This window comes from Mixophyes fleayi, chromosome 7 (assembly GCF_038048845.1).
Source record: "Mixophyes fleayi isolate aMixFle1 chromosome 7, aMixFle1.hap1, whole genome shotgun sequence".
NCBI classification, from domain to species: Eukaryota; Metazoa; Chordata; class Amphibia; order Anura; family Limnodynastidae; genus Mixophyes; species Mixophyes fleayi.
The window spans coordinates 25,636,681-25,661,119 of record NC_134408.1 but is presented as its reverse complement, the minus strand read 5'-3'; the positions used below and the strand labels follow the sequence as shown (position 1 = coordinate 25,661,119).

The following is a 24,439-nucleotide window of genomic DNA, read 5'->3' as shown; positions in this document are numbered from 1 at the left end:
GGGAGGGGAGGTGGTGGCTGGTCAGAACTCTTACACAGAAAATTCTTGTGGTTGGGATAAATTAACCCCAACACTACCAGGCCTGCTACCATAGTCACTGTAGTCAGCAGTGAAATATGTGCATACATAGGATCTTATATGTATTCACCAAAAATGCTATAGAGACATTATAACCAGCTCAGTTCTTGAATTATGTAAACTTATATATCCGTCTCTAACATCTCCTTGCATGGATGCTATAAGCCTACGTCACCATGCTACTCAATACACAGGCTCGCAAGTAGTGTTACACACAACACATAGGTAACCTGATTTGTACACACAACAAGAGCTCATATAAGAACATAGAGATAGATTTATCAAACCTTCGAAAAAAGAAAAAGTGAAGGCGTTGCCCATAGCAACCAATCAGATTCTAGCTATCGTGAATCTTGTACATGCTAGAAAATGATACTCAGAATCCGACTGGTTGCTATGGGCAATGCCTCCACTTTTCCTTTTAAAAAGGTGCGCCAAATCTAACCCGTAGACTTTAACAGCAAAAAAGAAGTGATTGGTCCATATAATCTGCCCATTATACATGTACAGTCTGTGTTTAAAAGTTGTTTTACCAATCTGCAGTCTATGGCCAAGATTACCCCTTGCCCCAAATTCTGATGACGGGCACAAACGCAGTGTATGTGTAAAAATTTATATTTTGTTCTCAAAAGATCATGAAAAAATGTCACTTACTTTAATATTATTTTAAATGCTATTAATACACAATATAAGTTGGATGGCAATTAATTTTGAGAAAATAAAGTCTCAGTACAACATTGCAAAAATAGCCCCTTTACATATATTGCAGTATTATGTGCAGTATATAGAATATAACCTGGAACCTTCTCCATATTTAATCAGTGATATCAAGCTGCGGTCTGACGGATTCAGTAAAATACAGCCGACATAGCAATCAAACAGTAAATGGAGCTATAGATTATAAGCTTATGAGCAAGGCACTCTTACCTATCTGTCTGTCTGTTAACACCCAGCCATGCTTTATTACTGTTTGATCGCAGGTGTAAAATGCTGGGGAGTATTCTGGCGCTATATAAATAAATGTTAATGATAATAATATTAACAGCAGCAGGAATCATAGTGTGCTCTCCCCCGGAGAGGGAGCTGGTTCCCCTCTCTCTGTCCTGCAGTCAGGGTGGAGGCCTGTTCGGCTCTGTTTGCTCTAACATTTTTTGCAAATTTCTCCCCTCATTTTGTGAAACCGAATATCCCAGCGGAAATAATGATACCATTAACCCCTTGGACGCTGGAGAGGTTGCCAACCTTTTGCAGTTTTCTGGCCGGGCACAAAGTAAAAAGCTCAGCAGGGGAGGATAGAGAAAAATGTCTAAAAGGCCACAGATCAACCTGTGGCTCTCCATTTTTTCTGGAACTACAACTCCCAGAATGGCTGACAGCCTCTATGTAGGTGTAGAACAGTATCATGACATTCACAGGGGTTGTTGTTTTACTAACAAAAATTAAAACTTCCATAGGACTTCCATCACTTTGCTATAAACCAGTGTTTCCCCAACTGTGCGCCGTGGCTACCTAGTGTGCTGCGGCAGGGGGGTGACATGTCGCTGCGGATTGGGAGGCGGGAGCCAACAGCCTTCTACATGCATTCAACCCTCGTTGTTGTAAATACTGCTTCCACTTCATGATACATTTTAAGAGCTGGTGAAAACTTCAATTCCTGCGGTAAATAGCCATACACACAGCATTGACCATCTCTAAAATAAAATCACCATTATCTGATTATGGAATCACGTTTCTGCACTGTGTCTTCTCCATAGTTCAGTTAGAATGCCTTCACTTTGCCCAACTACTTCCCTCTAGTTGTGTTAAATTCTGCATCTCCACAAATGTGGCCTTGTTGCTCCCCAGAAATCTTGTTCCAGTGGAAATTTTGGGGCACTTGCACAAATAGAGAAAAATCCTATGCACAAAGCACATGTGAGCCACTAAAAATAAATTTAATGGGGTTATCCAAGCTTAAAATAAGACCCTTCTTTAACTAGCTACCTAGCTGTTGTATACTCCTGTACTTTATTGCTCAATAAAAATATCACAGTGTGATGAGAGGGACAGCATGACGAGGGGCACAGTGTAATGAGGGTGACAATGTAAAAAGGGGAACAGTGTGATGAGGGGGACAGTGTGATGAGAGGGACAGCATGACGAGGGGCACAGTGTAATGAGGGTGACAATGTAAAAAGGGGAACAGTGTGATGAGGGGGACAGTGTGATGAGAGGGACAGCATGACGAGGGGCACAGTGTAATGAGGGTGACAATGTGAAAAGGGGGACAGTGTGATGAGGGGGACAGTGTGATGCGGGGGGCAGTGTGATGAGAGGGACAGCATGACGAGGGGCACAGTGTGATGAGGGTGACAATGTGAAAAGGGGGACAGTGTGATGAGGGGGACAGTGTGATGAGAGGGACAGCATGACGAGGGGCACAGTGTGATGAGGGTGACAATGTGAAAAGGGGGACAGTGTGATGAGGGGGACAGTGTGATGCGGGGGGCAGTGTGATGAGAGGGACAGCATGACGAGGGGCACAGTGTGATGAGGGTGACAATGTGAAAAGGGGGACAGTGTGATGAGGGGGACAGTGTGATGAGAGGGACAGCATGACGAGGGGCACAGTGTGATGAGGGTGACAATGTGAAAAGGGGGACAGTGTGATGAGGGGGACAGTGTGATGCGGGGGACAGTGTGATGCGGGGGACAGTGTGATGCGGGGGACAGTGTGATGAGAGGGACAGCATGACGAGGGGCACAGTGTGATGAGGGTGACAATGTGAAAAGGGGGACAGTGTGATGAGGGGGACAGTGTGATGCGGGGGACAGTGTGATGCGGGGGACAGTGTGATGCGGGGGACAGTGTGATGAGAGGGACAGCATGACGAGGGGCACAGTGTGATGAGGGTGACAATGTGAAAAGGGGGACAGTGCAATGATAGGGCCCAGTGTGCGAAAGCACAGAGAATCCTCCATCCATTGTCCAAGCTGATCCCAAGGTTTGAAAAGTTGTGTAGTGCACAACAGGCGCACCCATCCCATTAATAAATAAGTTTGGTATTTTTATAACATTCTTTAATAACCAAGCACAATTTTGTACATATTGTTGTTTTATTTTGTTTGATCTTATTCCTGTTAATCAGTGCTGTAAATTGTTCGTTGAAAGAAACAGAATTGCCCTGGATTTATGTGTATAAGCATTTCTGTCCTGACCTAAAAACTTATTACATTATTTTGACCAAACTACTTTAAAAAAACAGGACTGCTCTGTAATTATTTTGGCTTAGTGGTGTCTTGCAAAAATGATGGAGACTCGAACTGAGAAAGTTTAGGAACCACCTAGGCACCCAAATGACCTGACGTTTGCTAAGTCCATGCAATCCCCCCCATACTAGCCTTTCTATGGCAGATACAACACCCTCTAAATCTGCACAGTGTAGTAGCCGTTAATAACCAATCTGTAATTAGCTTTGACCCATCCTGTACCAGGTAGACTAATAAAAGCACATTTTTGGTTGCTATGGGTTACTGCACTGTATAACTTTGAACCATTGTTCACTGCACTGACTAAATAAACATCATAAATGGCACAGTGAGGTATGTGGTAAAATACATGGAAAAATAGAAGCACATATACAGACGGACACAATCACCAACACAATTTGGCTGTGTACGGTGCCGGCTGCATTGGTAAACATGCCCAGTGTTTGATAACTGGATTAGAAAGTAAGAAGAAGGTTAGGTATATGATTGGGCTGGAGGTTTATAAGCAGATTTCCTCTTTATCTGAATGAAAGCTTTAATGCTCCGGGGGCCTGTTCTGCCTGGGACCAGCACTGATTCCAGCTAAACTGCACTTACTGGATCCCCAGGAAGCTTAACCGTTCATTGCCATCGGGAGTACAATAGCACAGGCTCCAAGAGAGGAACTGTATACAATAATGGATGACATTCATTTTACACAAGAATTTGTAGCTTAGCCCCCAAAACCTCATCCGCCATGACAGAGAAATAGACTTTCCCTCAGTGAGTACTAGTCAAATGTATATGTATATATATATATATATATATATATATATATATATATATATATATATATATATATATATATATATATATATACACACACACTATAATTATAATATTACACATATATTCTGTCACAAATGACAATAATTCTTAGTCCAGTGCTATTTATTGTGGGGCCATGTGGCAGTATTATGATATACCTCCAATACAATAGTACAACTGGGATTCTTAGAACAATGGCCACTAGTGGAATATATAGTAGTGACTTATTTCCTCATCCACTACTGTCTCTTCACCCTGACTAGTTAACGAAGTTTTCCAGCCTAAACATATACAATTATAAGATTCTTCCTATACTGTGCTACATGATTTGCCTGTAGTGAATATATATATTGAGAAATCCTATAAACACTTCAATCCTGGTAGGCTAAGACAGAGTTAAAATTGCATTGCCACATACTGGGTACTTTCTAATCAGCATTATACCAGGTGATCTCCCCAGTCACAGCTCCTTACTCGGAAAGCTAGGCCCCGAGGCTGTACCTGCCTGTGCCCAGCACTCGCCTGGCATGTGACAGGATTTCTAATGTCACCCTGGCACGAGTCCCTGGCACACTTTGCACCCTCCACCCTACAACAGATGGCCTTTTCACCCTGGCTGAGACCCAAAGCTTGTTATGGGGAGGCTTTCCGTTTCCCTCCTTTCAAAATAAATCTCAGATCCCATATACTCAAATCACAACCGGACATATTATTAATCTCATTATTTAATGGGAATTAGGACACAACGCCAAAAGCTTCATGTTATACCTCTGAACAAATATGTATGATCTAAAGCATACAAACACGCTTCTGTGGCTCTTTTCCTGAGGTGGGATGTATATCTTTAGGACACTCCTTGGATAGGCTATAAATCTACACTTGAAGGGATAGGTCACCTTCGGCACTCCATCTGTTATTCAACAGCATCCCTAATGATGCCCACACAGACAGCTGCTATACACTGCTGTGTACTAAGGGAAATTACACACATACTTAGCAGCTTACACTCTAATTGGTAATTACCTTTGTACTGCTATAGAGACAATGACTACTTTTCCTACACAGAAATCAGAAAGAGCTACACTGTCACCTGTTTTAACCATGTGTGCTATGGAAAAAAAAAAAGGGTCTTTAATGGAATGCTATAACTGTGCTTTTGTATTCTTTTTAGATTGTGAGCAGTACTGCAAGCCCCCGAAAGGAAACTATAAAATCAACCTGAAGAAATATTGCAGGAAAGATTATGGTGAGGAACTGTGTTCACCAAACTGTGATGTGGGGGCTTCGTTGTGAGGGGGCAGCATGGTGGCTTAGTGGTTAGCACTTCTGCCTCACAGCTCTGGGGTCATGAGTTGGATTCCCCACCATGGCACTATGTGTGGAGTTTGTATGTTGTCCCCGTGTTTGCGTGGGTTTCCTCTGGGTGCTCCGGTTTCCTCCCACATTCCAAAAACATACTGGTAGGTTAATTGGCTGCTAACAAATTGACCCTAGTCTCTGTCTGAGTGTGTGTGTTAGGGAATTTAGACTGTAAGCTCCAATGGGGCAGGGACTGATGTGAGTGAGTTCTCTGTACTGTGCTGCGGAATTAGTGGCGCTATATAAATAGCTGATGATGATATTGAAAGAAGGAGACACAACTGAAAAGGTTTTCAGTGAACCAAAGTAACCCGGGCAAATTGTTAACATTTAGCTAAAGAAGAGGTCTCTCTAAGTGGCACAGGGAGCCTTATGGTGTTGTAATATCACAGGATAGGTAGTGGGCACAGGTGCCAACCTCTTATTTGAAAACAAGCAAAACAGACAGGCAGTACTAGCTGATTTCCACATTGCGAATCACTTATTTCCGCTATATATTTTAGACTTCCGGCAGTGCTTTTCATGAAACCGCCTACAGTTTTGGTATCAATTCAGTACGTGGGGGTCAGTGAATGTGCGGGTGCATAAGTCAGTATGGATGTGTGGTCAGTGATTAATTACTAATTAAACGGTTCATTTAGAGTGTGGGTACAGGGGTCAGTACGATAAACAGAGAGTATGAGAGCATCTGGTTCAGAGGGATGTTATACTGCCGGGTCCATAAGTGTGTGTTAATGTTCAGAATCCATATTCATTTTATAGGTCTATAAGTCTTTCAAGGATTCAGCGTTCTGGGGTCAGATAAAGTTCATAGACTGATGCAAGTGTAAAGTATTATATAAACCCAATATTTTTATATACCTCAACATATACACCATGATTCATGCATGTGGGTGTCTTTCCATTGCTGGCCTCCTGACAGTCAGAGCACTGACATTTTAGACCTGTCCAGCAACACAAGAGTTAAGAGAGGCACAAAGAGGGGAGATGCCACTGGCGTATAAAAGGACTGTATCCTCATTAGGGTGAGAAAAGAGAATACTCTCTCGCCTTTTAATTCATGGGATGGTCTCATTCCACCTCTTTCTATTTCACATGCTCCCTCTCCCTATTTCTTTTCATTCCTTTCCCTTTCTCTGTCTGCCAGAAATGTTAAAAAGGATATTGCCTCCCCCCAAAAAAATAAAAAAAATTCAAATATCCATGGGAGGGAACCGTATGCTAATGAGATGCTAATAATCACCTGGCTGTGCAGCCATTGGACGTAGACCGATGGCCCCTAATCAGTGTGACACGGTGACCATTCATCCTGAGCGCGGAGGGGAAGCAACACATTGATGTATGGCAGGGGCTCTTGGCGTGCGGAGAATAGAGGAGGCGTTATGGCTCTGTGAGACGAGAGAGCCTGAACCAGGCCTCCCCAAGCTGTCCCTGTCAGCATGACAAAGACCCCCTGCTGATAAATAGAGCTTTTTGGAAGTGGGGGGTAGTGGTCTTATACCATAACCTCAGTCCTTGGTATCGCTCTCATGCTGAACAAGAGACATTATGTGCCTGGGATGTTAAGTTCCCCATTGGATGGTAGACCAAGGTTATTATCTATGTGAATGAAAGCAATATTTAAGTTACCTCTGGAGATATTCTGAATGTATTCATGGTGGCTGGCAGATAGATCTGATGCCTCCGATTGTCACTTTCCTGTAAATGTGATTAGATTTCCATCCATATCATTATAAGATACTGCTCCTTCTGAGAACCCTGGAATTCTATGGACCTTATACTGCATCAGCTTCTACTGTATAGAAGAATGCTTTCTGTGCTCTGACGAATATGTACCCTGTATTCCTTATAGTGCTGTGAAATGTCACATTACCATATCTAAAGATAAACTAGGGATGCTGGTTCTACTTAGTAATGCAACTATTGATTGCTGTGTATACCATAACAAAGCACTTTTTGCTTGAAAGATAAACCAGGTTGGATACGAGTCATCGGTGCTGGATATTCCGACACAAGGACTCCTCCAATAAAAATGTGACTGTAAAAAAACGATGTAAAGAGAAACAGACCTGCATATCGACGTTGGAGATGTCTGATCGGCACAGGATTCTGATCGCAAGTAACTGCGACTATTGAGGTGTCCGGCAGGAGACTTTAACGCGAGTGCGACTTGTATCCCTTTTCATTTAAAGCGGCAATGTCAAACCCTGCAGATTAAGTGTTTAAACACTTAACCAAACATTGCCGCTTTAAATTAAAAGGGATAGAAGTCGCACTCACGTTAAAGTCTCCTGCCGGACACCTCAATAGACGCAGTCACTTGCGGTCAGTATCCTGCACCTATCAGACATCTCCAATGTCGATATGCAGGCAAGTCTGCTTCTCTTTACATCGTTTTCTTACAGAGTCGCATTTTTGTTGGAGGAGTCCTCGGTGTTGTTATGGTGGTACGATTACCACCGAAATAAAATGCTGAATTTTAGCCTTTTCATTCTTTGCCTGATATACTCTATTTTCTTCTTCAGTGGTCCAGGTGAATGTTTTGGAGATGGAGATGGTTGGATCATGGGCAAAGTTTACTATCAATGTACTTTCTGTCTACAAATGCCGAGACGATCGTGTAAAACGTGGAGATAATGTACTGTGGATACACATAAAAGATCTGTCCTGCAAATGTCCAAAGATCCTGCTGAGCCGCCGGTACCTGGTTATGGGCAGCAGTGAGGGCCAAGGAGACAGGCCGGGACTTACAGCTGACAAAAACAGCATGGTCATCCCCTGGAGGGACGCTTGGACCAGGCGTCTGAGGAAACTGCAACGCAAGGAAAAAAAAGGAAAATGTGTGAAGCCATGAGGCTTGTCTAGGAATGAGAAGTTTATTTTACTGTATATATGCAACATCTAATACTTGGGACTATGGACATCCTGATATCTCCAGAGTTTGGAGGCCTAAGTAAGAGCAGGAGTGCTAAGGCTGCAGCTCAGATGAGGTCCACTTATGCGGAAGGAGACTTCTTCTCAAAAGTCTTTTGTATAGTGCCACTCACCGAAGCCAGAGTTACAACATTAACAATCCATAATTAGGTCTAAAATGCCCTTTCTCACTCACTGTGAGGCAATCTTACCCACGGCCTGACAGCCAACTAACCCCAAAGCATATTAGACACTGACCCCTGGCTTTACCTTTCCACTGATGGGGCCTAGAGCATCTTAGAGACAATGCAAAATGATTTTAGAATGTCCAGGATCATTCTCAAGCTGTGGCCCGGTGTCACTTGGTTGCAAGCCTTGGCTCCACGTAGCAAGGTTACTGTAACACTTTGCTGTCTTGAACTCTTATGGTTTTCATTTTATTTAAATGCAAAACCAATTCATAGGAATGACTGAACTTGGACATGTGAGGTATGTTGTGTGGCCAAAGACCCAGTCACCATTATGTATTTAACCCGTGTTCCTAGACAGTTGCCATTTGTCTCTGCAGACAATGATTATTTTACTGGTCAGAGAAAATCCACACAATTTTTTCAGGAAACGTACGGGTTTTAAAGACATGCTGATGCAGCAGGATATCACACGATGTTGATATGTTCACGCCTCTCTGTATAGACCACATATTTACAGACGTTGATCCAGAAGAAGGCAAATTAAACATCCACAACGCAATTGCTAATTACACCTCCTACAGGGAGAAACCAATGCTGACTAAATAAATGGCAATCACTCGGCACCTTCTATTTTGATCTAATCACCGATTTATTTTTTCCTTACATGGCTTGCAGATAATCCTTTGTACCAATATGGATTTTATCTCGCAATGAAGACCTGCAGAGCATTGTACAGTAACCCAGCCTCTGCCAAACATCACGACACAGCGTCTGCTGTCACTTTCAGCTGAAAATGTATTGACTTCTGGACTCTGAGTGTGTAAAAATTGTTCTGATATGCAAAATAGTGTAACATACAAGCTGATATATTATCTTATTGTATTATGTGTCAGACAGAGCCTGCTCATTGCTACACAAATGTAGCCGTGAAAGGGTGACTAATACAGTGTGTGTTTTGTTGTTATACATGTGGATTTCATACATGTTCTGTCTATTTAGTGTGTATAGAATCCCTGGTGGTCTGCACATCTGGTTTATTCATGTCCTTTCATTCGCAATGTTCCCAAATCAACAGATCTGCTAAAGACTGGGGGACGTTAAAGGAAAAGGTGCTGTAACCCATAGCAACCAAGTCATTGTGCTTGTTGGTATTGAATTATTGGTGATTAGTTGGTATATGATACCGTACTTTTATCCTGTGTTCAAACTGTACAACATGTTCGCAAATTAGATTTTGGTGCAAAGAGCATTGCTTGTAGCAACCAATCAGACAGAAGCTTTTAGCAGTCCAGTATAATCAGATGAATGTAAGCTAACATCTATTTGGCTGCTCTGAGTTACAACACACTCTTGCTCTTTCCACCATGTTATTAATCAAGCTTCTTTGTCTTCTTCAGAGCTCACAAGCTGGATAGAGGAACACAGTCTTTGTCATTTATGAGGCCGATGGCCACATGCTCAACTGTCCCTATTTTGGGGAGAAGATTTTCTCTTTTAAAGGGAAGAGTTCCTCTTTTGGACCCAAATCCTTTTGTTCCTCTTTGTTTTGCGATGTGCAAGCCTGATGGGAAAACTCATCAATTGACTCCAATAAGTATCATTTTGGTCCCTAAATTCAAGGTAATAACATCCCTTAGTGTATTTAAGTGAATTTGGGTGTTTTGTGATACTTGTAGATGAGTCTTATGTGAATGTGTAAACAAAATTTTGGCAAGCTGTGTGCACATGTTAATGTAAAAATGTCTCCGTCCCTACAGATAAGTGTCACCTCTTTGACCATTTCAAATATTGGGTGGTATGCTGAGTATTCTAAACAAATCTATACTTTGCAACTAGTATTTTAGGGGAAATCTGGAAATGTTGAGTCATGAGAGGCATAACTATACCTGTCAATTCTAGGACATTTCCGCTGGTGGACAAGCATCCAATATTTGATATGAATGTCAGAAAATGAAGCATAGCACTGATAAGGGCCATAACAATAGGGTGGAAAGTGTATACAGTAAGGATCTGTTCAGCCTTGTTTCAGCCACAGAAGTCCAAGGGGTATATTTACTAAACCGGAGGTTTGAAAAGTGGAGATGTTGCCTATAGCAACCAATCATATTCTAACTGTCATTTTGTAGAATGTACTAAATAAATGATAACTGGAATCTGAATGTTTGCTATAGGCAACAACTCCACTTTTTTTAAACCTGTAGTTTAGTAAATATATCAAATATTATAAAAAAAACCTCAGAGATTACTTACTGCTGTTGTACAATAGAAGTTTAGTCGGAGGGACGATTGTATTTGCACCCTGATCTGTGGCTACATCTAAACACAATGGAAAGTGATGGAGAGGTAATTGTGCAATAAAGGTGAGTAACCAGCAGCAACCAATCAGATGTTTGCTTCCATTTTGTAACCATTGCTAGAAAAATGACAAATAGAATCCGATTACAGCACCTTTTTTGCGCAATGTCCTGTGGCCCATGTTCACTATAACGGCAAACTAGGATACTTAGTAATAATGGAGTGTGGGCTGTAATACATCAGTTGGTGGGAATCACAGCTCTTACTAATAGCAAGAGGAATGCAGAAGAGCAAAACTGAAAGAATCCAAGAAGAATACAGCTCCCTGCACAAGTGGGTGAGAAATCTGAATGTCACTCTTATGCCTCCACCTCCGCCTTACCGACTACCATATCCCCACACAACTGTCTCCTCTCTTTGCCCTGAATATTTTATTACAACTCAATTTCAAACATTTTGACTCTGATTAATGGAGTGATTATCTACCTACACCACACCCTCCATTCCTTTTTTTTTTTTGTGGCGAAGGAGCAGGCTCCCCGCCTTGTAAACACCTTTCCGACACGGAAACACATTCAATAAAAAGATTTACCTGACTTACTGGATGTTTTCTTCATTTCTCTATATATCAAATGTCAGGCAAATTCTGTGCATGGAAAGAATGCTTTTATGTGTTTCTAGGGTTTTGCAATGTGCTCCTTGTGAAATGATTCTGGAAATGGTTTTGAAAACATAATTTTGGTGTAATTGGCTCACAGATGGTTATGGGATGTGTCAACATATTTGATATATTTAGACCAAAAGCAGAACACGGTGGGGGGGGGGGGGGGAGGGAGGACAAGGGGTGATGCAGTAGCAGGGGGAAAAGTAGAAGAAACATAGAGAAGGAAAGAGAGGTATAGAAAAGGTAGGAGAACATGATGGATTTAAAGGGGAAATGTGCTCATTTTATGTTTCTATAAATATTAATACTTCAGTTACGCAATACGTATTATCTTGTTTTTCTGCTGATATATTGTTTTATGCCGAGGTCCAATGAAATACAGTCCATATATTGCAGTGCAACAGCACCATCCAGTTGACATATAATCAGGAACTATAGAACACATACAAAGCTGGCCACACATGTTACAATTCTGATGGTCGGTCTGGGCACCTAGCGAACGCCGACCAACCAGACTGATCACCTGACACACTAAGGTCTGAAAATGGCTGCATAGAGACTGACAACATCTTCCAACATGCAGAAACACATGGACAGATGTAAGAATGTGGGGGGAACAGGATTGATTAAGCTGGGCCCACAAAGGAGGTTTTTCAGCTGATTATCAAGCCAATCATTCAATAAATGTCCGCTCATCCACATATCGCGTTAGTGTGTATACTTACACAATGAACGATTGGCGTTTCATTTGGTTGGTTGTACTGTTTAATAATCTCGTTCCAATCAACCTGCCGATTATGTAGTGTGTATGCACTCACGGTCATGATCTCCATGGAGTTTTCAGAGTCATGGGGATATATTTACTAAACTGCGGGTTTGAAAAAGTGGAGATATTGCCTATAGTACCCAATCAGATTCTAGCTTTCATTTATTTAGTGCATTCTACAAATTAACAGCTAGAATCTGATTGGTTGCTATAGACAACAACTCCACTTTGTCAAACGCACAGTTTAATAAATATACCCCATGGTCTTTTTATTCGATGCCGGCAATGAACTTGTCCTGGTGACTAAATGTAGAGAGTTCTGTAGATGGAATAATTCTTTTGTTCATTCTGAGACTAAACAGTTTGCTTCAGAGTCACAGAAGCTAACGAAATTCGTTATGACATGTGGATAGCTATAACGAGGCAGCTAATAAGTGTGACAGGAATAAATGAATGCATGCATATTGTGCTGTCATTCTCTAAACGACTAGAGGACCAGATGAAGAGCACAGATCTGAAGGTAAATCGTGTGTAGTATGTATGCATGAATCGCCCGACCGGTCGGACCTTCAGTCTTCGGTACATTCGTTGTAGATAACAGATTGGTCGGAAAATTCTCCAGTGTGTACCTAGCCTTAGACGGAGAGTGTCAGCTCATACTCTTTGCCATGCATGTGTATGTGCAGACTTAATGTTTCTGCTGTGATCAAATTAAATATCTTCCATACATTTCAATGGAGCAGTGACACCCAAACGACACAGTATGGTGAAAAACAGCAGAACACTTGTAATTTGGCCATCCAATTGGACGAATCCATCCGATCATTACTCCTGACTACACAGGATCCTGTTACTGCGGTCATAAAATTTTGCACGTAGGTTGAAAGCCGTCACCTTCCAACCACAATTTCCAAAATGCCCAAATAATGATCCAACTGATTTAGATTCCATCATTACCAGACATTACACTCGTTTTGATATTGCGGTCAATATTTGATCTGCAGCACGGTGGCTTAGTGGTTAGCACTTCTGCCTCACAGCACTGGGGTCATGAGTTCAATTCCTGACCATGTCCTTATCTGTGTGAAGTTTGTATGTTCTCCCTGTGTTTGCATGGGTTTCCTCCCACACTCCAAAAACATACTGGTAGGTTAATTGGCTGCTATCAAATAAACTCTAGTCTCTCTTTCTCTGTCTGTGTGTGTATGTTAGGAAATTTAGACTGTAAGTTCCAATGGGACAGGGACTGATGTGAGTTCTCTGTACAGCGCTGCGGAATTAGTGGCGCTATATAAATAAATGGTGATGATGATGATGATGATGATGATGATGATGAATGACAGAAAACAAAGCATAGCACTGAAAGTAAGGATCTGTTATTTCCAGTCAGTACTACATAGCATTCCGGCAGCCTAAACTCATATTGTTTAAAAAGTCTAGCCCTATGTACAGTTCAATGGAAAAACCTGGTCTTATGCACCAATCACAGGAAATTCTGTGATGGCACAATACTGATGTCATCACAGATTTCCCTGAGTATAGGGAAGACCTCAGACCTCTCAAGTCTTCTCTGCTGGTAAGTATTTATAGATCCAGTATAACCTGGATCTAATCATGACTGACATGTTAGCTGCTGCTAAGTCCAGGTTACACCGAATATACCAATGCTGGCAATAAGGGGAGACAGAGGCCACTGGTTAAATGGAAAGGTTTTATAGCTGGGTCAGATCTTACATGTAGTATTCCTATGGTAGCCAATTATTTTTGGACCAACATTCTTGGGCTGCCCTAATTGGATTAAAAGTACTATGTGAAACATCATTGAAAATACTACATATTTTTTCTAGTTTGCTTGTATAATGCTTTTAAAATACACATATATTTTCTTCACCACCAAAAAAAAAGCCTTATCCGTCCCAACAAATCAGTGGAATCTTTACTAGTATGCACAATGTAGTTACAAAGTTATTCTCAATTTAATCAAATAGCACAACTGTGATATATAGTCTAGTCACAGGGCTTAACATAAGTATGAGGGGTTAATTAGGACATACAATCTTATACACATATGTATCCTGACATGCACAGTAGAAATAGACAAAAAAAAAACACCCCACTAATTTGCAGATAGAGCTCTTCATACCAAATAAGGAAAAATACAGTATATGATAGGGCAACAATTTTAATATCGTCTTCTCTCTTTGCAGTAAGATGATGTATTACGTTTATTGACTAACCAATTCCGTTTTACCTCTCTTGTGCAAAACAATGGGAGCAAGTGTCTTATTGCTTGCTATAGTTTAATGCAAATTTGACACCTACATTTAATTAAGTCCTACAGACCACCAAAGTAATGATAAGTATACGTCATAATGTTGCTTCATTTCTGTACATTGATCACACTAAAAAGTGTCACAGCTTTTGGTAACTGTACATTCAAGAGGATCAGCAACAAAATACCAAACACTGGGGATTATTTACAAACAAACAGCACAATGCAAAAGTATTTTGTGATTTCACACCTCAGCGCTCACTTCAGTTACACCGGTGTTTACGCAGGGTGCTGTATCTTGCAGAGGCACCTTTTTACTTTGGGTGATGGATAGATGTGGCTAAATTAGGCAGTGCCATACGCCAGCCACACATTGTGTCAGGATCACTGTCCAATGTGGAAGATCAAGTGGGAGACCGGATCACTTCCAACATTTAAGCGGTAGGAATATGACCATACACAGTCACATGACTATCATCTTCAGCCACATTTGCCATCATGATCGATAATGACTCCATTGATTTCAATCGGATTAGTCAGGCATCATGGCCGTTTTTGGGCCTGTATTATGTATAGTGGGACACTGGAACAAATTTTTTTTTTACGTTTTTTTGAAACTTTATTGCAAGTTCAAACACTCTTACAATAATATTTGAACAAAAAGAAGATTATGTTTTGAGGAAGGAATACAAGAGTAGGTGATGCTGCATTTTAGCATATTTGTAGATGTTCTACATTTTGTGAAACTGAGGAAAACTTTTCAGAAGCATAAACAGCACAAACAAAACTCACTTTGGCGGAAGCATTACCTCACCTACTGTTCATAGGAATGAAAACAGGTTGGTGTGACTTGATTGCGCCATTTTCATCATGAAGCATCGCACTTCTGCCCACTCAGTAATCACATGGGTGGGCATGGCGTGATGATACAAATTCACATCCCCGCCAACTTGCCTAAAAATGACTTGTTCTCCTGGAAGTCCATGGGGTCTCCCGCCACGCTAAAGTCTCCTGGAATACATGTACTTCTGAATCACAGTAAAAAACCTGCAAAGATTGTACAAAGCTTCTGTGTAGATGGACCACGGATTGCATTATGGAGCGTGAAACTATTTATGTACTGTGCCATAAAATAGATGCAATTTTGAACAGTAAAAGTTCTGCTAAATTTGTATTTTCACCCCCCTCTCTCTTATTTAGCGGGCGGTAGTCATTTTAATTGCAGCCCACATTTATATTCGTGGCACCCTTGAATTTTTTGTAATTACATTTGTTGCAGAAAATTGCTGAAATCAGAAAATAGTTTGGTATCCACAAATTTCTTTGGTTTTCAGTGGAATAAAACACAAAAGGCAGGGAAATGTTGTAGCTTATTCCACACAATCTATATATGAACTGAATTAAAGTATTGGCATCTTTTAGAAGTAGTTAGAAATAATTCACTTTCAAGCAGGTGATTCTAATCACGTTGGAAGTGAATTTACCTATAGTAAGTCTGCAATCTAAAAATCCCTCATTAAATGAGCTTGAATAGAGGAATTGACTAATTCCCTGTGTGGTGCCCCTGCATGTACTGCAATGAGCATGGAGAATGGAAAGAAAGCCAGAGAATTGTCTGAGCACCCAGGAAAAGTTCAAAACAAGTCGCTGGACTGTTCTGAAGTAGACAGTGATGAGTCCAGGGGGTAAATTTATCAAGCTTCGGGTTTGAAAAAGTGGAGATGTTGCCTATAGCAACCAATCAGATTTTAGTTATTTATTTAGTACATTATACAAAATAACAGATAGAATCTAATTGGTCGCTATGGGCAACATCTCCACTTTTTCAAACAAGCAGCTTGATACATTTACCCCCAGGTCTAAATCCAATAGAACAACTGTGGAGAGATCTGGGAACAGCAGTTGGGAGATGGAACCTTTACAGCTGGGAGAACTGGAAGAGTCTGCATAAGAAGAGAGAACCAAACTGCCAGTAGAGAGGAGCTGGAAGCCCATCCATGGCTATAGGAAGAGGTTATTTTGTGCTACCAAATATTATGATGCCATTTCATTTAACGCTCTCGTTCAAACGTATTTACAATATTAAATTCAAATAAAAACAAAGGTTTTGTAATATTAACAGAGATAGAATTGTGAAAACCAAATACTGTTAATTTCAATTCATGTGTAGAGGAAATGGAGTTATTTGGAACAAGCGTGAGGGTGCCAACATTTTTGTCCAAGACTGTATTTAAGCTATTCTATATCACAATTATATAATTTCAGTTATGAATGGCAATCATATTTTAGTGTTTTTTTATTTAGAATCAGCCATTTAAAAAAAAAAAAAAAAAAAGTACATTTAGCCAAAAATAAGATTAAGGAATTAAAGATGTTCCTTATCCCTCAAACCATATAGTGTCACTTCGTTAGAGTGTTCAGACCACCCGTGAATTAATGTGCCTCCAAACAACTTAAAGGATAATTTCACTTGCAATCTAGTGACTTTCATTACATATATTGGGCCTAAATATTCATAATTGCCAAAACAATACGGAACCTGTGAGCTTTAGATTAAAAGATCCACGATGCCTGGCCTACTGTGGAGTAATATTTTTATATTTAGTTGCTCTGAGTAACAAACACTACTATGCAGCCTTAGGACGGCCTGGTTTGCCTCTCCCATTTTGTGTTACCTTCTCTGCAGGTATTAGCTCTTCACAACGCAATCAGGCTACCTTCAGCTAGGTGATGATGTCATAGGTGAGATACACAGTGTGTATTGCTGCTATTGGATGTATGTTTGCAATTGTAGTTTAGTACAATCATTGTACACAGTGCTGTGCTATCCCTACAATCTGCCACTCTCCCACTAGAACAGCCAGAAATCTGCTACAGGGATTTATAGACACTCCTACCAATGGTATTCCTAGGATCACATTTCTTGGGTAAACATGAACTTTCTTACAAATATTATATAATGATAGAATTATCCATTAATTTGACCCTTTATATAATTTTACATGATCGTGGTTAAAGGAGATTGAAATGGCCAGTTTTTAAATAATATTCAAAAGAATGTGGTCTTCTAATTTGTTACGAACTAGAGTCATCACTGAGACATGATTGAGACTGTTTCTAGGGCCGGCCTTTGAATCTCCAGCGCCCTTCCATGCCGGAGTTTGTGGCTGCACTGAGCATGCCCCTCTCCCCCATACCTCTTCCGATCCCTGTTCTATTCAGAGTGGGGAATATAACAGGGCAAGTCGTCTGTGACAGAGAAATAAATTTTCGGCGAGGGCTGGAAGGACATCCCTGTAAGTGTGGCGCAACTCCTGTCGCATTAACCAGGCTGTGTTTTGCCAGCCTTGACCGTATCCAAGCCCTTTATGTTCCCCTGACGTCACCTGTTCCCAGTGAATGTCCGAATCATGAATATTGGTTCAGCTCACAAAACGGCTGCCTTCATTGTGTGCAGGTGTTCTTTAAATAGCTAACCTTGGAATGACTTTGTATAGTATCCAACATCTCTGCTTACGTTAATAAAAAACAGGGCTGTGTTTGCAGAATGAAATAAACCAATGATAATTGGGAATATATTCCCTTTAAATATGTGCATTTATTATTATCAGTGTATCATATATACTATCACTTCAGATAATGTATGTCTGCTGGGTTGACTTTAATGTGCTAGCTGCAGATAGATTCTTGGATTTATTCCTCATGCTATTAAAATGTAGAATGAGAGAGAAACGGAGGTAGAAATGTGCATAAAAGAGAAACACCTGGAAGGGAACGAGCGGAGGGAAAATCTTGATGGGGAAGGGGGAAGTGAGGACAGATTCACAGGGGATGAGATGATAATTCATCGCGTTATCATCAGCAGAACACCTGGGTGTTGTAAAAGCTAATGGACAAGCTGAGGGAAAAAAAGGCAATATAATAGAAAGGCAATATAAGTGTCTCTTACATTGACAGACTGCAAAAAATAACAAAAAAAATAAATTTAAATTCAAAAGAAATGCTTATTTATATTAGAAGTAAATTTGTCCGATGTCCTTATAATTTACAATTGGGTGATATATTATTTAATTTATAAAACAGTATTGGCTTTGGCACACAGGTGTACATTTTTTAAAAATGTTTTGTATGCGTCTAAATATCTAGTAAACCGCACAGAATGTTTCCTCACAGACATCAATGGGCTTTCTATTAGGGCAGCTCCACACCAGTTTTGTTCCAAAGAGAAGATACTGCAGGGCAAATAGAGCAGAATAGAGATCCAGTATAAGACCCAGCTCAGACATTACTGCGCAAAAATAGTGACTGCATAATGTCTCACAGTGTCCCCCGGGCCTGTGTGCACAATATAAGCAACTCTCTATTGATCTCCATATCGTGCTATTTCTTCAGTGGTGGGAATAGAGATGCTTTCTGTTTGGAATGCCTCTCAACCAAAAGTTAGTGAAGATGAGCACTAAACATATATATATAAAGTGGTCGAAGTGTGCTTTATATGGTGGCATGGCGTATAAACAGTCCTTTTACTAATTTGATTATAAAACTATCAAATTCCATTTCATTCATTTTCTATACCACCACTTCTAAATCTTCTCTATGACCACTGTGTGTGTATATATATATATATATATATATATATATATATATATATATGTCCATACACATAATTATTTCTTACTTTATCACACTATCAATTTAATACTAATAGCAATGGGACCATCACATACGCATTCATGTTATGCCTCATAGTTGTGCCCCCAGTTCATGTTATGCCTCATAGTTGTGCCCCCAGTTCATGTTATCCCTCATAGTTGTGCCCCCAGTTCATGTTATCCCTCATAGTTGTGCCCCAGTTCATGTTCTCCCTCATAGTCATGCCCCCAGTTTGTTATCCATCATAGTTGTGCCCCAATACATGTTATGCCTCATAGTTGTGCCCCCAGTTCAAGCTATCCCTCACAGTTGTGCCCCCAGATCATGTTCTCCCTTATAGTTGTGCCCCCAGTTCATGTTCTCCCTCATAGTCGAGCCCTTAAATTCATGTTCTCCCTCATAGTCATGCTCCCAGTTCATTATACCTCATAGTCGTGCTCCCAGTTCTTGTTCTCCCTCACAGTTGTGCCCCCAGTTCATGTTATCCTCATAATTGTGCCCCCAATACATGTTATCCCTCATAGTCGTGCCCCCAGGTCATGTTCTTCCTCATAATTGTGCCCCCAGTTCATGTACTCCCTCATAGTCGTGCTCTTCAGTTCATATTCTAACTCATAGTCATGCCCCCAGGTCGTTATCCCTCATAATTGTGCCCCCAGTTTATGTTATCCCTCATAGTTGTGCCCCCAGTTCATGTTATCCCTCATAGTTGTGCCCCAATACATGTTATGCCTCATAGTTGTGCCCCCAGTTCAAGCTATCCCTCACAGTTGTGCCCCCAGATCATGTTCTCCCTTATAGTTGTGCCCCCAGTTCATGTTCTCCCTCATAGTCGAGCCCTTAAATTCATGTTCTCCCTCATAGTCATGCTCCCAGTTCATTATACCTCATAGTCGTGCTCCCAGTTCTTGTTCTCCCTCACAGTTGTGCCCCCAGTTCATGTTATCCTCATAATTGTGCCCCCAATACATGTTATCCCTCATAGTCGTGCCCCCAGGTCATGTTCTTCCTCATAATTGTGCCCCCAGTTCATGTACTCCCTCATAGTCGTGCTCTTCAGTTCATATTCTAACTCATAGTCATGCCCCCAGGTCGTTATCCCTCATAATTGTGCCCCCAGTTTATGTTATTCCTCATAGTTGTGCCCCAGTTCATGTTATCTCTCATACTTGTGGTTCCAGTTCACATTACCCTGATAGACGTGCCCCCAGTTATTGTTCTCCCTCATAGTCGTGCCCTTCAGTTCATGTTCTCGCTCATAGTCATGCCCCCAGTTTGTTAGCCCTCATAATTGTGCCCCCAGTACATGTAAACCCTCATAATTGTGCCCCCAATTCATGTTATCCCTAATAGTTGTGCCCCCAGGTCATGTTCTCCCTCATAGTTGTGTCCCCAGTACATGTTATCCTTCATAGTTGTGTCCCCAGTACGTTATCCATCATAGTTGTGCCCCAGTACATGTTCTCCCTCATACTTGTGCCCCCAGTATATGTAATTCCTCATACTTGTGCCCCCAGTATATGTAATCCCTCATACTTGTGCCCCCAGTATATGTAATCCCTCATAGTTGTGCCCCCAGTTCATGTTATCCCAAATAGTTGTGCCCCCATTACATGTTACCCCTCATAGTTGTGCCCCCAATTCTTGTTATCCAGAATAGTTGTGCCCCCATTACATGTTACCCCTCATAGTTGTGCCCACAGTACATTTTCTCCCTCATAGTTGTGCCCCCAGTATATGTAATCCCTCACACTTACCTGGAGTCAGCATCTTTCATTCCACAACGGAGCCTGGGAGCTGCTTCCCTAAAGCAAGCAAAGATTAATAAAACTGCGCAGCAGCTCCGTTTCAGCCATCTTTGTTTTCCTAAGTGAGACAGCTCTGAGCTCCTGAGTGCCAGACGGGATTGCCGACCCCTGGGCTAACTTAATGTTGTAAGGTGTTAAACCGATCACATTATAGCTGCCCTTTTTTCCAGCGTGGGATAGAAATTGAAAGCAAATATCTGACTGGTTGCCATGAGTTACATTACACTTGTGCACATTGTACCATGTTAGAATATAAGACCCTATACTTAATAGGGATATGTGGTGCAGCTAGTACAGAGAATGGCCGTCCAAATAACACTACAGCGCCATCTTGGCCCTGGTCCCATAGTCTCAATAGTGGAGTAAAGTTAAAACTAAAAAATAAGCAACAAATGTTCAAAGGAGTTCAAACAATTTGTGCTATTTATGTTACATCTGCCAGAAATAATAAACTGTCTGTCCAAAGTACCTCCTTTTATTCCAAAGAATCTTCTTCACTGATTCTATTTTGTTTAAGAAAAACAAAAACAATAAAATTAATAAACTGTTTTCAGATCATTAATCAGTTACAGCGTTGTATCTAATTTAATACAGCAAAGTATAGTCATTTTACCTTAAACGGAATACTTGTCTTCAGAGAACCCTATTACCCAGGCAAATATGTTTATGTTTTCCCTAGCACACTGATAATCTGCCTTCTTTTATCGTTCAGGGCTGGGTATCTCCATTTTGCAGAACTTCAATATACCCGGAGACAATACTTGGAATAACTGCCTCAGTGACGACACTGGTTCCTATTAAACTGATAGGCTGCATTACAATGAATATTGGTCCTGGACACAAATTGGCTGCCTCCACGGTTGGCAACAGGTTTTAATTAGCCATGACTTATTCACTTGTCCACTATTTACTAATTTGTATATAAGAAGCCCTTGAGGTTTTTTTTTACATTTTTTAACTATTTTATTTTTCAGTTTATCTTTTGAGAATGATCCTGGCTATAATTGAACTGGTTCAGATGAATGCCTGTGATTGCTGTTAAATTATTGTGTTCAAGGCTTGTAGCGTTCAGATACATACAGTCTGGATGGGTAACTCAAACCTCCCAGGATGGAGGAGTGTAATGAGAGCATAACCTGATTGGACAAGAGCCACAGCCAATACAATCGGTTGCTGTTTCCATCACACACATCCTGTCCATAGCAGAGACTACTATGGAACTCCAGCAACGGTAGTGTTCTCATCTTCCTTGTGTGACCCCGACTGAAATCAGGGTACTGTAGTGGTGTCGGCGAAACTCTAAGTGGGGGGAAAGCACTGTAGAAAAACAGGCGGTTATCGATCCATTTAATATATAATCACCATTGTTTGTTTGTATGGTGCCACCGATTTCATAGCACCTGACATAATAGTACAAATATGATATACATGAAAATGGTAAACACGGTAACATGTATATGGATACAGTGTAGAAGAATAAATGCATGGATGCAGTTAACAGAACAAATTCAGAGTATGACATGACAAGGGACAGGGACAAACAAGGAAGACAGAGACCGGACAGACATAAGACATAGGGTACAGGACCCTGCCAGCAAGAGCTTACAAGCTCAGCACTTAAAGTCCATAAATACTGTTCCGACATTTATTTATTTTTTTGTATGTTAATATGCACGGCAAGATAGCATCTGTTGTGGTATAAGCAAAAAGTCACTATGAGATTGGGATTTCCACAATGATCCAGTGGAGAGCATACATCGACATGCATGGTGTGTATAACACACAGTACATGGATCACCTTAGTGGCACCACAGCTATATGATATTTACCTCTGGCAATTAACAATATCCTTACATTTTAAACATAAGCTGACTCACTTAAGGGGCTTAAATTTAACTCTTGATGCTTTTTTTTTTATATCTCTGGATAGCTAAACAGTTCACTACAAAAACAAAACACTAAAGTCATAAATATACTTAAAAGAAGAAGTACATAAACACACAAGTCCCCGGCTGCCTACAAACACATCATAGTCTTGGAAGATTTTGGCATGTGCTGGGTTAATGTCCGCTCACTCTTTTCCTGTGTTGGCCAGCATGGAGGGAGGACAGGTGCACAGGGGCGGTCTGTTTTCCTGCCTTTCATTCCAAAAGGAAGAATTGAGCCTTGTGGCTGAGGCAGGATTCCACCCGTTCTTCTCATCGCTGCCAGTAACCCAACGCCAGTTAAAAGAGCCGCCCTCTCCCCCCTAAACCCACCTCAGGCTGCCTGGACTCACACCTGCACTTCTGACAGCTCCCTGGAAACTGGAGACCCGCACTTCATTTTATATTTCAATTAGGCCAAGCGGTGATTAACAGAGAAGCCCCCCCCCCCAAGCCCCAGTCTACCAGTGCCACAGATATCAGGGACACATACCTCTCCAAACTGTTCACTACTGCAATTCATCAAGGACACATACCTCACCTTCCTGTCTACTGCTGCACAGAGATCAGGGCCACAACCTGCACTCACCTACCTGATTCATATGCAGGATATATGCCTCTCCCTCTTATACTATTTGTACACACTATTAAACTCTATATTATATATTTATACTAGGTACATCTTCTAATATAAAGGCATAAAGACCCAGACCTGTTCTCTACTCCTAATACACACCTGGAAAAATATATCTCCTCTAAATAAATACATAGGCTCCAAGGCGAAAACGCATTATATACTTATTTACTGCCATGGACAACACTGGATTTTGTCTGCTACCCTGCTTCTAATATACAGACATCAGGAGACACACCTCTCTCCTCCTCCTACTACACAGACATCAGAACACAGCCCTCTCCCCTTCTCCTAATACACAAACATCAGAACACAGCCCTCTCCCCTCCTCCTAATACACAGACATCAGAACACAGCCCTCTCCCCTCCTCCTAATACACAGACATCAGGATACAGTCCTCTCCCCTCCTCCTAATACATAGACATCAGAACACAGCCCTATCTTCCCCTCCTAATACACAGATATCAGGACACAGCCCTTTCTTCCCCTCCTAATACACAGACATCGGGACACAGCCCTCTCCTCTCCTCCTAATACACAGATATCAGGACACAGCCCTCTCCCCTCCTCCTAATACACAGACATCAGAACATAAACTGCTGCCCTTCTCCTAATACACAGACATCAGGACACAGCCCTCTCCCCTCCTCCTAATACACAGACATCAGGACACAGACCTTCCCAATCCTAATATACATACGTCTACCCTACACCTACTATACAGATATCAGGACACAGACCTTCTCTGTCCTAATACACAGACAGCAGGATGAAGACCTCTACCATCCTAATATTCAGACAAAAAAACACAAACATCTCTGCTG

At 41.2% G+C, this 24,439-nt stretch overlaps 1 protein-coding gene and 1 long non-coding RNA gene across 2 annotated transcripts in view; one reads left to right on the top strand and one right to left on the bottom strand.

The window, feature by feature from the left end:
* The window catches only part of NTN3 (netrin 3), a 54,628-nt gene extending 43,140 nt beyond the window's left edge, over positions 1 to 11,488 (top strand). The window contains exons 6-7 of the mRNA XM_075179466.1: positions 5,306 to 5,380; positions 8,019 to 11,488. Coding sequence (XP_075035567.1) covers positions 5,306 to 5,380; positions 8,019 to 8,347 — 404 coding nt within the window. The 3' untranslated portion in view covers positions 8,348 to 11,488. The remainder of the gene's footprint in view (positions 1 to 5,305; positions 5,381 to 8,018) is intronic.
* The window catches only part of LOC142097548 (uncharacterized), a 221,564-nt gene that overhangs the window by 135,538 nt on the left and 61,587 nt on the right, over positions 1 to 24,439 (bottom strand). The window lies entirely within an intron of this gene.